The 15909-nt window shown below is 42.4% G+C and overlaps 1 protein-coding gene across 3 annotated transcripts in view; it reads left to right on the plus strand.

The window, feature by feature from the left end:
- Positions 1-901: 901 nt before the first annotated feature.
- The window catches only part of arl4d (ADP-ribosylation factor-like 4D), a 62557-nt gene continuing 47549 nt past the window's right edge, over positions 902-15909 (plus strand). Inside the window, exons 1-2 of one of the 3 annotated variants that reach the window (XM_069907362.1) lie at positions 1007-1611; positions 3250-5400. In XM_069907362.1, the coding sequence (XP_069763463.1) occupies positions 3378-3980 (603 nt within the window). In that variant the 5' untranslated portion in view covers positions 1007-1611; positions 3250-3377 and the 3' untranslated portion in view covers positions 3981-5400. Of the gene's footprint in view, positions 1612-3249; positions 5401-15909 lie in introns of those variants that run through there. The other 2 variants (XM_069907363.1, XR_011347654.1) reach the window with 2 other exon arrangements.

The raw sequence follows: 15909 nt of genomic DNA on the forward strand, positions 1-15909 counted from the left end.
GACCCAACTTTTATACATTTCATTTCAGTACAGAGATACCTTCCCCCTAACATTCTTCTGCCTCCTGGATTGGTTTAGCATTAGGTAATTCTGCCCACGTGGATTCTAACTTCTTATCAGTTTATGTGCCTTCCTGCAAACTTGTTTGCCAGGAAATATCATGTCTTTGTTCTTCACTCATTAATCAATCCCCAAGACTTGCTAAAGCTATCTACTTGCTATCCTGTTTTGAAGATCCTTATTTTATTATACTTTTATAACCCTTCCTCCCATTCCAGCATCCCTTCACCCTGATACTTCATTTCTAATGAGCACTTGCTGGACTCCTCACATTCCAGTATCCCTTCACCTTAAGTTAACCCATAATACTTCATTTCTAATGAGCACTTGCTGGACTCCTCACATTCCAGTATCCCTTCACCTTAAGTTAACCCATAATACTTCATTTCTAATGAGCACTTGCTGGACTCCTCACATTCCAGTATCCCTTACAATTCCAACAGTGGACCTGGCCCACATTCCTTTGCCAACCAATATAACCAAGAACAGACTCCACTTTAAATACTTGCAATGAGTTCCACAACCTTCGGGAGTCAAGAATCCCAGAGATTCACTTCCCTCGATGTGCTTTGGTTTGAAATGGCTGTCCCCTCCTCTTGAAACTACGTCCCCTTTGGACAAGGCTCTCCCAGCGCTAAAAGCCTCTTCTCTTGACAGGGTCGAAGATGTTTCAGAAAGATCACTCCTTACTCTTCTAAACCCCAAGGAATATCAGACCAAAGCGCCCAGCTCCTCTTCTTAGGATAACGCCCTCACCCCAACCAAGCATTCGCCTGGCGGATCTCCTCCGAACTGCCCCCAATGCTTTTATCTCTTCGTCAAAGGGAGCAAAAGATGTGCCGTCCTCTCGCCATGTGTAGAATTGTAACAAAACCCTCCCCATTTCTAAACTCCAGTTTCTTTTCTACCATTTATAGGTGAAAATCTGGAGTTAGAAATGAGGATTTTTGTTACAATTACACCCACACATATAGATAAATACACAGTGTGTGCTTGTTCAGTCTCTGTCTCTCTCTCTCGTTCTTGTCGCAGAGGTCTCCCTGGTCCGAGTTCTGGCCCGGAGCTATTGGGGTGACAGGGACAAGTTGCTTTTCCGTGGACAGCAGGAGTCATTTTGATCTGGGACTCCCAACATTGCGTTTTTCACAGCGAGGTCCCCCCCCCCCCCTCCCCACCCAAGAGTTGCGAACGAGTTAAAGCTGTGCACATCGCCGGAGAGTCTTTTTCCTGGGAGCCGCGTTGGCGGCTGGACTTCCCAACTCATCTCATGCCGACCCCTCAGCTCGTCCGTTCTCCAGGGGTCTTGTTTCTGCCGGAGGGTCCATTTCCATCCACCGGTCGAAGATCCGTTATGGGAGATCGTTTGAGGTCAGGAAGGGGTGGCTTTCGAGGTGTTGGCCAGGGGTCGAGGCGACGTCAGACGGGATAGGTTTCAGTCTCCCTGGGAGGAAGCCCGAGGGCTGGGAGGTGCTCGGGTCCGTCCTGGGAGCGGAGGGCGACCCTCCGCCACCACCACGGCGACCGCACTCGCTTCTCTGCCACAGCACCAAGGTAAGGCTGGCCCCAGCTGCCCCCTCTCCTCGGTTCCAGCGGCTGCTTCGACAAACATTTCCGCGCCGGCACGTCCAGCCTTTCCCGACTCGGCACCCGGTCGTGAAATTGCACTTGGCCGCCAATGTGCGGAAATGCCGACCCCACCACTTTGATCGTCGTTCCTTTCCCCGCTCGCCCCATCCTGCTCCCTGCCCCTCGCACACGGGCGGGCTTCGGAGGTCGCCAGAGGACCGATGCCGACTCTTCCCGGACTTCACCAGCAAATGTCAAGTTTATTTTTTGTTTAAAAAGCCTGATGGATATTTGGAGGATTTGCCTTAATGTCCATTCGACCTGTTATAACGTCGCGTTCATATTTTCACCACTTCTGTGGATATTTGTGAGGAGCAATTTGCTTTGATGGAACCTGAAGTACGGTTGTGTAAATATTACACACTCACACACACACTCACACACACTCACTCACTCACACTCACACACACACTCACACACTCACACACACACACTCACACACACACACACTCACACACACTCACACACACACACTCACACACACACACTCACACACACACACTCTCACACACACTCACACACACGCACACTCACACACACTCACACACACACACACTCACACACACACACTCACACACACAGACACACACAGACACGCGCACTCACACACACTCACACACACACACACTCACACACACACACTCACACACACAAACACACACTCACACACACACACTCACACACACACACACTCACACACACACACACTCACACACACACACTCACACACACACACTCACACACACACACACACACACACACACTCACACACACACACTCACACACACACACACTCACACACACACACACATATACACACACACATATACACACACATATATACACACACATACACACACATACACATATACACACGCACATACACACACACACACACACACACACACACACACACACACACACACACACACAAAACTATAACTATAGGGTCACAGTTGGCATGTAAATGGTGTGGTGCTAGGACCCAAAAGAAAACCCGGGCTTTGGTGCAGACAGAGTACTTTAGATTGATGTGTTAATTTTGTGTTTGGTTTGCTCTGACCCTAATGGGTTTTAGCTGAGTATAATCAGGAAGTGCATGATTAGTAAATAAACAGGGATCAAAGGCGTTTCATGCTTTAAAACATCAGCAATCTAAATAAATCCTGGCTCAGTGGAGAGTGACAAACATTCACACTGCAGCAAATTAAATGAAGGTTTGTTTTGCGCTTTTAAAATATAGGTCAATGTATTGATTGAATTTCACTACAGGAGTTCACATTATTATTCCCATATGAAAGTAGATTTCTTTAGATGCACATGGATCAAAGCCATACTAGGGGTACAATAATAATTATATTTTAATGGAAATTGCATTTTAAATGAATTTTCTGTTTAAAGTTGTAGCAATAAAGACGCTGGGAAGTTGGCATGTCATATAAATAAAGATTTTTGATCATTATTGAAGCGTGTTTTCATGGGCTGGTGCCTGGTTCAGCCATAGTCGAGAAAGATGCAAAGAGAGCATTATGAGACTGTTAATATACTGTTTGTTTGATGTAGAGATCTTAATGAAACTGTGTCCAGCAAGCTGAAAAGTTGCTTCGAAGCAAGTGCCACCAACCAAGACCTTCAACAATTAAAAGATATTGGCTGTTAAGAGGGGAGGTGAAGAGGATATTGTGTCGACAATGGGAAATCAACTTTCTGAGCTGACGCCCAGCAATAACTTCCTTCCCCCTTTCCAGTCTCTGCATATTGTGGTGATTGGATTAGATTCAGCAGGAAAAACAACATTATTGTACAGACTGAAATTAAAGGAATTTGTCAACACAATTCCCACCAAAGGTTTTAACACTGAAAAGGTCAAAGTACCAGTTGGGAACTCGAGGTCCATTACTTTCCAGGTCTGGGACGTGGGTGGCCAGGAAAAGCTGAGGCCTCTCTGGAAGTCCTACACTCGACGTACAGATGGCATCGTCTTTGTGATCGACTCCTCTGAGTTGGAGAGAATGGAAGAGGCCAAGGCCGAGCTCCACAAAATTTCCAGGAGTTCAGAAAATCAAGGAGTGCCTGTCTTGATTTTTGCCAATAAACAAGATTTGCCAGGGGCTGTCTCAGCGGCCGAGGTGGAAAAGTCTCTGGGTTTAAACGAACTGGGTGCTTCTACTCTGCACTACATCCAGAGTTCCAGTGCTGTGAATGGCCAGGGATTGCAACAAGGCCTGGAGAGGCTATATGAAATGATTGTCAAACGGAAGAAGATACTCAGACATCAGAAGAGAAAAAGATGAACTGTTTTCCATTCTATAATCAATTAAGACTCTCATCTGTCATCTTTTTAGAATAGGTAATGACTGGACGCCCCTAAAAGAGAATCTCAAAAAGACTTGCCAAGATTATATTTTCCAGGTGTTTGGGGGTAACCTAAATTCAATTTTTGTTCAGATGTTGTGTAGTATGTAGTGCAACCAACGGTGCACAGATCCAGTGGTCCAAATGTCATTCTGCACAATGGATTTTACTCCCAACAGAGACAAGTAACAGACTTGGAGAAAAGGAAGTGGTGGGTGATACGAGCCACGCATTGTCATTACCCAGCATTAGTTTGTGACATTTTACACGTTGTTTGGAGTCTATTTGTGAGCTGATTGTTATAGCAAAGGTCCTAGGTGTTGGAATTTTTTGATTTGCATTTGCAAATATATTCCTGCTATGATTGATTGAACCAGGCTATCTATCCCCTCTACATATAAACTGACAGAACATCACTGTGAATTGCCAGGAAAAATTGGTCAGTAGAAATTTTTTTCAAAAATCTTAATCATTTTGTTCCAGCCATACAGAAAGTAATAGAGCATTCTGAAACACACTATTGTTTCTGTGCAGCTAATAAAGGGTTAGAAAAGTGAATAACTCTTTGACGAATAATGTACAAGCCAAGCACATCTTGGTTGAAAGCTGCGGAGAATAGTTAATCCTGCATATGAATACCCCTCTGCAGAAATAACAAGTTGACAGGGAAAGATGCTTTTTTTAGATTGTTTTTCCAGCTACGATTCAGCTACAAATCCCAAACACATGGGAATATCTCAAGCGGAAATTCAGTGAATGATAAGGGGAGGGGAGTTAGACTTTAACATTCCACCAAAGGGGAATAGTTTCTGCTCTGACACCTGAATGTGCCAAGGCCAAATGATGCGAGGTGACTCCAAACATCAGCACCAAGTTTTCCCAGATGCAATAAAACTTGTCGCAAAGCTGCGTTTTAACAGTACTGGGGTGTAAACATCTTTCTGATGTTGGATGTGACTTCCCTTCTTGACCAATCAACAGCAGTGCTTCTTTGAAGGCTGGTTAGGTGTGCTGCCAGCAGTAAAACTGCAGTCTGGCATCGCATGTTACAATTCATTTGCTTTGAAGCCACTGCAGCACTGGAACACTTGAGACCATGTAGAGAGACTGTATTTAATAGAGGAAATATGCAAATATCTGCATTTTTCACTTGATGTCATTTACATTAATTTGTTAAAATGTTTTTCAGTCAGACATTGACACAGAAGAAAATGATCTTGTAAACACGAACTGTGAAACTAAGTGGTGATTTGTATATAATTTTTTTGTACTTTGATAGGTTTTTTTAAAAAAAGTGCTTAGTGTTGAAATAAAACTCTGTAAGGGTCAAGGGGCTGAGTGCTCATTTCTGCTTCCCATTCGTAAATGTCCAACCCCTTCACCCCAGGAATCAACACGCTGAACCTTCTCTATACTGCCTCCAATGCCACTATATTGGACCTTAACTAAGGAAGTTGAAGTTGTACGCCACACTTCCAGCATGGTCTCATTACCATGTATTAGTGCAGAAAGATTTCCCTGATTTTTTTCTATTAATTTGGTATAAAGATCAATGTTTACCTTTAAAATGAGTCACTGGACCTTCACATTCAAGGACACCAAAATCCCTTTGCACTTCAGCTTTTTGTAGTCTGTCTTCATATGAGCAATATTGTTTTCCAAGGGGCAAGACTTCATATTTAGCCAGAGAATAGTTCATCTGACATATTGTCGCCCAGTTGTATTATTTATTTCTTTGCGTCACTTTCTCCACAAACATTGTTTTGCGCTAATCTTTGTATCATCATCCAATATGGCTATTACACTCGATCCCTTCATCCAAGTCCCCAGCGCCAATTCCTCTGAGCAAAGATACATTCTGCCGATATGATCCATTTATCCTAATAAGCAAAAATACTACTGAAGCTGATTTGAAATAAAAACAAAAAGACTAAATATTTAGGGAGTCAGGCAGCATATGATGTGCGATCTTATATAAGAGTAGAGATACGAGAGTAAATCTCCTGGCCTACATTTGGCTGGGTTGTTCAGAGCAGTGATTCCCAACCTTTTTTTTCCCACCCACATACCATCTTAAGTAATCCCTTACCAACCACAAAGCATCTATGGCATCTTATGCCAATCAGTAAGGGAATACTTAAGGTGGTATTTGAGTGGGAGAAAAAAAAGGGTTGCAAACCATGGGTTTAGAGGTCCACTGTACTATCAACTCGTGCAATTCTGCTCAGGCGATGAAGGCAAAAATCTACCGCTTCCAAATATGCCTTCCAAGTGATGCCCCTGAAACTCAATGACAGATATTGAGCTCAAAGGCCAAAAGTTTCCTGCATTCGCCTGCCCTCGTTTCTCTAAGACAAGGATTGCAATGATGAATTCTGACAATTCCACGATCTCAGGAACGTTATAAGATCAACATCTTCTAACTCTGTGGCCACTTCTTTAAACAGGTTATCAGATCCAGGCCACTTGTCATCTTAGTTTTCTGGTATCATTTAAATTTTATCAATAATAGACTGTAGAAGCCCGTTCCAGTCCATGAAACTCATGCCGCCCAATTACACCCAATTAATCTACCAACCCCTTATGTTTTGGAGGGTGGGAGGAAACCGAAGCACCCTGAGAAAACCTACGCAGGTTACGGGGAGAGTATACAAACTCCTGATAGAGACAGCACTGGATTTGAACCCAGGTCCCTGGTGCAGTAATGGTGTCGAGCTAAACGCTACGCTAAATTTTAAATTAAGATTTTAAATTTAAATTAAAGTTTAGACATATAGCATGGTTGCAGGTCATTTTAGCCCATGAGTCAGTGTCGCCCAATTTACACCCAATTGACCTACAACCCCCAGTACGTTTCAAATGGTGAGAGGAAACCGAAGCCCTTGGGGAAAACCCACACAGACATGGGGAGAACATACAAACTTCTTACAGACAGCATGGGATTCGAACCCCGGTCCCTTTCGCTGGCACTGTAAAGGTGTTGCGCTAACCGCTACTCCAACTGTGCTGTCCCAATGCTGATGAAGCAGTGATTGCGGCAAAAACACAACAATGCTGGAAGAACTTGTAGAAGCTTTTAATCTTAATATTTGTATTGCCTGCTTCTTACTTTGACAATCTAGTGGGAGGCACAGTTGACATTAGCAGTTGGCGCATCGCCTTTACAGCGCCAGTCATCGGGACTGGGGGTTCAAATCCCACTCCGTCTGAAAGGAGCTTGTACGTTCTCCCCGTGGCTGCGTGGGTTTTCTCCAGGGGAATCCGGTTTCCTCCCACCGTTCGAAACATACTGGGGGAGGGGGAGGTGTAGGTTAATGGGGTGTAAATTGGGCGGCATGGACTCATGGGCCAAAATGGCCTGTGACTGCGCTGTATATCTAAATTTAAAATTAAATAAATTGTAAATTAATGTTGTTTTCTTGACATCCTTTGCTGGTTTATAATTTTTTCAATCTTTTAATTTGCCACCAATCTTGGTTCCATTGTATGCTTTTCCTTTCAATTCACTGCACCTTTAACTTCATTAGTTGACCACAGATGGATCATCCCCTTTGAGAATGTCAACCATTACTTATCTCCTGCCATACATTTTGATCGATTTCCCAGTTCACTTTAGCCATCACTGCCTTCATACCTCTCTAATCACGTTGATTTAAGTTTGACACTATTTTCATTTTTAAGTTTTTCACTGTCCCGTGTTTTCTGTTGTCTCAGATTCTTGTGCCTGCAAGAACTTTTTGTACCCTTTCTTTGTTCGCTAACTCACTTGCAAGTTGAATCTTGCTTCTATGTGTTTTGGGGCATAACTGGCTCTGTGGGTCTCTTCCCTTTCCCTTAGTCACTGCTGGAGGTGTTCTGCTGCATCATACTTGACTGACTGATTGATTTTCTTTTACTCATCTTGAAGAGGATCACCAACGAATCGCTTAGTCCCTCTCCCAGATGGACAGAACCAGAAATGGGGAACAATGGATGGGAGCCAACTAACCTTGCCACTCTATTGCTGCTTCCATATATTACTGTGGATATAGTCGATACCATGTAAAAGTTGACCCTCCTATTTTTGGCTCCAAAATCTGGCATTTTCCATATATCACGTGTAAAAGGCGACTTGCCCCCCCCCCCCCCCCCCCAATTTTTGGCCCCGACTCCCTGGGTCCCTTCTGCCCACGCATCTGAGCTCCCAATGCCCTGATGGCGGACATGATCTGGACCCAGCTGCTTTCCCATCGAGCTTCTGAAGCCTCGAGCGACGTGGGTGCTTACCGCAGTCAAAAGTAGTATGTATGTAATAGTCGACTTCCTAAAATTTTTCCCTGAAAATTGGCCTACAGAAGTTGGCTATGACATGCGTGTGTATGGTAATTATAATCACATAGAAAGAAGATTAGCAACTTTACCTTCAAAATATCACAAAGAATTTCCAATCTGCTGTTAACTTCTGCAGAGCCTGTCAAGAAAATTAAATAGACTGAATGCAATTTCTTGGACTAGAAGAGTGTTACATCCAAAAGAGATTATTCTTTTCTATCAGCTTTGCTGAACTAAACATGGAGTCAGTATTTATAGCTTAAATCAACATGAAGCTAAGCTGCCTACAAGCAAAACAGAATCTGGGGTTTTGGTTCTTTTAAGTGATGGCATCAGAGCAGGTACAGTTGTGACCTGGAGTAGGTTCACAGTTTTTTTCTCAGTCTAATTTAGGTTAATATGAAGTATGATTATACAAGAATCTTTTTTCAAGTTAAATGGATAACAGTAGGAAAATCTTTAAAAATTTCTGTAGGCGTTAGAAGACCATTCATATTCCTCGTAATCAATTCTTCTCTTCAAGTTCTGTCTCCTCACCTCCTGAAGCTATTGGGCTCCCTTTGCGCAGTTGAAGTCACCATTTTGCAACGTGCTTTAATGTCAAATTAGACAGGTGCTGATAAGCAGGTAGGGGCATCACTGTTGAGTGCAATCATATTCTCTCCTAGCATTACAACTATGCACTTCCTTCCAGGTTCACTGAGTTCTGGACTGGGAATTGCATCAGGGAGACAGTCACATCTGCACTTAGAGAATATGTACTGAAGCAGACAGAGATCAAGAAATAAGAAAGACATAATCATTCTGATAGGGTTCTCAATAGCTACTGAGAGGTAGAGGAACAGATCTGTAGATAGAATATGGAAAGATGAAAAAAGTGAGAGGGTGGTTGTAGTGGGAGTTAACTCCCACAATAATATCAGAGGCTTAGATGAGGCAGAATTTTGTGTAAGGTGATCGAAGAGGGTTTCTTGAAGCAGCATATAGATAATTCATTCAGAGGAAGGGCCAATACTAGATTCATTTTGATCGCCTGTCTACATTTCTTCATAATGCGTTTTTACCAATACTAGACCCTGGGCTGGTCAATTAATCTAGCCAAGTGATTGGGGTTTCATTGGGAAACCATTGGGAATAGTAATCACAATTCCATAAATTTCAAGATAGTTATGAATAAGGAAAGGCTCAGAGTTTATCTAAATTGGAGGAGGGAAATTATGATGTGGTTAGATAGGAGCTCGAGGTGGGGGGAGGGGGGTTAATTGAGAGCAGCTGTTATTGGTCAAGACCGCAAATGACATGTGCAAGTTGTTTAAAGACCAGCTAATGAGAGTTCAGGACTGGCATGTTCCAGTAAGGATAAAGGGCAGGGATGACAAGGGAAGAGCACCTTGGGTGACAAAAGAGGTTGGGAATTTAGTCAAAGGGAAATAGGAAATGTTTGTAAAGTTTAGAAAGCAGAGATTAGACACGGCCTTGGAGAAATATAAAGAATGCAGGAGAAAGCTCAAGCAGGGCATTAGAAATGTATTTGGTGAGCAGGTTTAAAGAGAATTCCCGAAGCATTTTATGCTTGCATTAAAAGCAAGATGACTAGCGAGAGGATAGGGCTACTCAACAACAAGGGAGGATACCTGCCAGGAGTTAGAGAAGCAGGTAAGGTACTAAATTGGTATTGCATTTGGATTCACCATGGAGGATGGTGACAAGGTAGCACAGTTTGGTGAATGCTAATGTGTATAGGGCATTCTAGGTGGCCAGGGCCTGATAGCATATATCCCAAGTTATTGAAGAAGCAAGTGAGGAGATTGCTGGGACCTTGGTAAAGGTTTTTGTATCTGCACTAGAAACAGATAAAATTCTGGAGGACTGGAGAGTAGCCAATGCTGTACTCTTATTTTAAAGAGGAGAAATGGGAATATCCAGGAAAATATAGGTCGGGGAGCTTTTCATTTGTGGTGGCTACATTTGGAGTATTATGTGCAATTCTGGTTACTCATTTATAGGAAAGATGTGGAGGGTGGAAAGGTTACAGAACATTTACCAGAACCCTGCTTGTGTTGGAGTGCCTGGAAGGGCTGTGGGAAAGTGATGGAAGTGATAGCAGCATTTAAGAGGCTTCTGGACAGACACATGACTATGCAAGGAATAGAGGGAATTGCATCATGTGCAGCATGGACATCATACTTAGTGGTGACGTGTGGGCCAAAAGGCCTGTTCTCCGTGCTGGATGGTCTTAGTAGAATGAGGTTTCCTCTCTAGCCCAGGAATGTTGTAGTTAAAGGTGGAGCCATTCCCCGTTCTGTGACTATGATTTACAAATTTACGAATTATAATTTAATAATGCTTTTGACAAGATCCCGCTTGGGAGGTTAGTTCAGGAGGTTCAGATACTAGGTACCCATGGTGAGGTTGTGAACTGGATTTGAAATTCGTTGAATGGGTGAAGGCAGAGAGTGGTAGTGGATCTCAGACGGAGGCCTGTGATCAGTGATGTGGCTCAGGGATCGGTGCTGGGACCATTGTTATTTGTTGTCTGGTATCAATGATCTGGATGATAATATGGTAAATAGGGTCAGCAAGTTTGCTGACGACACTAAGATTGGAGGCGTTGTGGACAGCAAGGAAGGCTTTCATAGCTTGCAGAGGGATCTGGACCAAATGAAAAATAGGTCAAAAAATGACAAATGGGATTTAATTCAGACCAGTGTGAGGTGCTGCATTTTGGAAGGACAAACCAAGGTAGGACATACGCAGTAAATGGTCGAGCACTGAGAAGTGCAGAGGATCAAAGGGATCTGGGAATAAAGATACATAATTCTCTGAAAGTGGTGGTCACAGGTAGACAGGGTGGTAAAGAAAACTTTTGGCATCTTGGCGTTCATAAATCAAAGTACTGAGTACAGGAATTTGGATGTTACGATGAGGTTGTATAAAGACATTGGTGAGGCCAAATTTGCAGGATTGTGTGCAGTTCTAGTCCCCTAAATATAGGAAGGATTTCAGTAAGATTGAAACAGTGCAGAGAAGATTTACTAGGATGTCGCTGGGTCTTCAGAAGTTGAATTACAGGGAAAGATTAAACAGGTTATGATTTTATTCCTTAGGGTGTAGAAGAATGAGGGGAGATTTGATAGAAGTTTACAAAATGATGAGGTATAGAGACTAAATGTGAGTGGGCTCTTTCCACTTGGATTAGGAGAGATAAATACAAGCGAACATGGTTTCAGGGTGAAAGGGTGGGAGTGTGTCTGATGTGGTAAATGCAGGCTCACTCTTAAGTTTTAAGAATAAATTGGATAGATACATGGATGAGAGTGGTCTGGAGGGTTATGGAATGGATGCATGTCAGTGGGATAAGCAGAATGATGTTTTGGCACAGGCTAGAAGGCCCAAATGGTCTTTTTTTCTGTGCTGTAGTGTTCTATGGTTCTAATATCTTGGGATTTAGTGTTCTCCATTGTACAGAGATGAAGATGTTATGTCTGAGATATTGAACTGCCATCAAAGCTATCGTGCCAATACATGCAGAACAGGAATTGTAGATACTTGTGTTGCTACTTTCACATCCAAATGAAAATCCAAAGCAATTTGTAGACCATGAAGGGTTTTCAAAGTCAGTAGGTGAGCAAACACAACTACTAAGCTATACCTAATTAGATTCCCCTTGCAGAATATGAGTGATCAGTTAATTGATTTGGATTGAAGAAATATATTGTTCAATGTTCCATGCTGTCCATCCTATAGTGTCAGATAGTGGGGTAGTTCTGCAATTATTTTCAATTTAAATCTCATCTGAACGGCAATAATTCAGTCAATGGAGAATGTCTGTTGTACCAGGAATAATGTACCTTTTGTTCAAAAGCATACCCTGTTCATAAAATGTTCAAATATTTAATAGAAGACATTCATATATTACAGTTCCATAGTACAATGTGTATTATTCTACTTCTTTATAAGATTTGCATTACATTAACATGACACCACTTTTTCTCCCACACCATGATAAATAATTCAAGAATTTTATGAACAGTTATGAGCCCCTTGGAAATCAATGGCAAGAGGTCCTTGAGCTGTGGTCTTACCCTATAAATATTTAGACATACAGCACGATAACAGGACCTTTCAGCCCACTACCCCATGCTGCCCAATTACTCCCAATCAACATACAACTTCCGGTACGTTTTGAATAGTGGGAGGAAACTAGAGCACCCAGAGGGAACCCACTCAGACACAGGGAGAACGTACACACTCCTCACAGGCAGCGCCAAATTGAAAGCTTGGTCCCGATTGCTGGTGCCGTAACAGCTTTGCGCTAACCGCTATGCTCTCCTTGCCGTCCTACCATTCCTCATTTTGCTGTCGTGGACCATAGAATCATGTGTATCTCCCACAAATGGGATTGATGTTGCAGGCTTGGTGGTAGTGTCAGCGAGTTGTGGAGATGGAGGGATAGTGGTCACTTCAGTGGTCACAGCCAAGCCCTCCACTTGGGCTTGAATCCACCAACATAAAAATAATTCCCAAAGTGGAAAGGGTTGTAATAGCCTTTTAGAGAAAGGTTCCAAGGAAACAAGTCAATTAATTCATTGTGACCTCAGAGGAGCAGCATTACTGGTTTCGTATCTGTGCAAGATAAGTATAGTCACTGGATATGGAGGAGGTGGGGGGTTATAATAGGTAAACAAGCCCGCGAATGCAGGGGACGATTTAGGCCAATGAAGCCCTGACCCTGCTCTGCTATTCAAAGGGGCTGATCCAATCTATTTCAATACCTCATTACTAGGAATAAACATCCTGAGAACGATACAATATAAAAAATCATTTAAATTCATTCCTAAAGATCCTGCAAGGTCATTATTGTTTGGAAATTTTCATCTCTTTCTCTACCTTGGTTAAATATTTGATGAGTCCTTGTACTGGTAAACATGAGCGTTGTCTGCCTTGAGAGCCCAAATAATTTTCCACCTCCTTTGAGCTATGTCAGTGGTTGAACTGTCAGATCATCTCTTATTCCGAGTGAGAGCAGAGTTATGTTTGCCTTAAGCACAATCACATAAGTTAAGCTTCACTCGTGTAGTGAGATAGCTTCTTTTATTTCCCAAGAGTAGAATGATAACACAATGCACAGAACGTGGCAGTTTTACCAATTATGGATCTTTCCCCTCATTTCCAAACTCTGCGTTCTAATTTGGTATTTATTTCCCTTTTCTTCCTCCCTTAAAAAAAAGTTGGGATGAAATCCAACAGTGGCAGGAGCAGAACTTACTCAAAGCAGGTTAAATCTCCATTGTACTTATCCCATCACCCTGGTCACAACCTCCTCACTGCTACCTTTTGCAGAGAAATGGATTGGAGGTCAATCCACAGGAGCATAAGAATGGCCGAGTGGATCACTGGGGTCTCCCTCCCCACCATCAGCATGATCTACCGGGATCGTTGTCTGAAGAGGATGCACACCAAATCATTGAGGACCCCTTCCACCATGCGCACAGCATCTTTCAGCTGCTCCCGTCGGGAAAGAGAGACAGGGGTATCAGAGCCAGCACCACCAGGCTGAGGAACAGCTTCTTCCCACGGGTAATGAGAATGCGGAACCACCGAAGGAACTGCTCGCGGTAACTATTTGAGAATCTCATTTGTACAAAACAATATTTATTTTTATAGATATAATATTTGCTTATGTATTATTTGTATGTGTGTAATATCTGGTTGTGTGTCTGCATGTTTTGCACTGAGGACCAAAGAACATTTCTTTTGTCGGGTTGTACTTGTACAATCACTTGACTTGAAATCATAGAAACCTTAAAACCAGCAGCTCTAGGTTCAAGAACAGTTCCTTTCCAACAGTTATCAGACTCCACTGCTATCTCCCCTTGGAACATTTATCATAGACTGGACTGACAGCTCAAAAAGACAGTCTGCACGATTGCAGGTCACATTTGTTTTTCATTAGGAACATTGTGAATATTTATTAACCATCTGCTTATGTATTGATTGTCTCTTTTAATTTAATTCAATGAATTTACTATTATCGTCTTTCTTTATGGTTTCCTCCCAACCTTCAACACGTACTGCGGTTGTAAGTCAATTGGGTGTAATTGGGGGGCATGAGCTCTTGGAGTGGAATGGCCTGTTACTGTGCTGTAACATTTTTTAAAAAAAAAGAGTTCCTCTTCAGCTGCTGTAAATACAATTTTAGTGCATGTGTACCCTGTGTATGACAATAGCTCATTATCATGATAAGTTTTAATTTGAATGAGGCAAATGGCCTGTCATTTTTTTTTAGACATGCAATGCAGTCACAGGCCCTTCCAGCTCATGAACCCATGCTGCCCAATTAACCTACCAACCCCATCCATTTTTGAAGGGTGGGAAGAAACCCGAGCACCTGGAGGAAACTCACACAGACACGGGGAGAATGTACAAAGTCCTTGGAAACAGCGCTGAGTGGCTAGAGCTGTAACAGCGCTACACTAAGCATGCTACCCAAATTGTTTCCAGTCTATCAAAGCTAACCTTTGGCCCTAGTGATTCCTTTTAGGGTACAGTTCGACAGAGAACTTTCCTTCCTACTTTTTCAATCTTTTTATTGGTTTTTGAATCAGATACATTTACATATGATACAGTATAAATTTCAGGTATCAGTAAATTAAAATTACAGATAATAAAGCAACGGTAAACAAGATACTATGATCCACCTTATTGATTTTTAAAAAAGGAAAAGAGGGAAAATAAACAGTTTATAACAAATCTAATTTCTAACCCCAGGGTATTATGTGAGTGATTACTTTCAAAGTCAGACATCAACTACTAATGTCAACACTAATAGGTTCAGAAAAAAAGGAAATGAAAAAAAAAGACCAAAAATAAACCCAAAAAAGAACCCCGAAGAGAAAATGCTTTTTTATTCATTTTATTCAGTTGAGCACTTAATTTTCTCTGGAACAGTGGTTCTCAACCTTTTTCTTTTAAGTATTCCCTATGCCGTAGATGCTCTGTGATTAGCAAGGGATTGCTTAAGGTGGGATGTGCGTGGAAAGAAAAAGGTTGTTTTAATCGTACCTCATTGACTCATCATGTGTACGGTTTCATAACTCCAGAGGAAATGGGCTAATGAACATTTTTCTCAAGCAAAATAATTTCAGTAACAATTGGGTCTTGAGCAGTGGTTCTCACCCTTCCCTTCCCACCCACATGCCACCTGAAGCAATCCCTTACTAATCACTGAGCACCGATGGCATAGGGATTACTTCAAGTGGTACGTGGGTGGAAAGAAAAAGGTTGAGAACCACTGGTCTAGAGAGAGGGGGAGCACCATCAAATCCAATAACCATTGGGTCTGTGTGGGAGGGACAACACTTTTCCACCGCAGCAAAAGGTGCCTCCTCCAATCAGGGAAGCAAAAGCAACCACATAGGATTGAGATAGAGTCAAAATTAAGTCCATTGGCCCACTCTTTTCAAAAATAGCAATAAAATGGTTGGAGAGAGATTTATATCAAGGATTAAAGATAGTGTGGTAAATACCTCTTTCAGAAGTTCTAAAGGGAGGGAC

This window comes from Narcine bancroftii, chromosome 12 (assembly GCF_036971445.1).
Source record: "Narcine bancroftii isolate sNarBan1 chromosome 12, sNarBan1.hap1, whole genome shotgun sequence".
NCBI lineage: Eukaryota > Metazoa > Chordata > Chondrichthyes > Torpediniformes > Narcinidae > Narcine > Narcine bancroftii.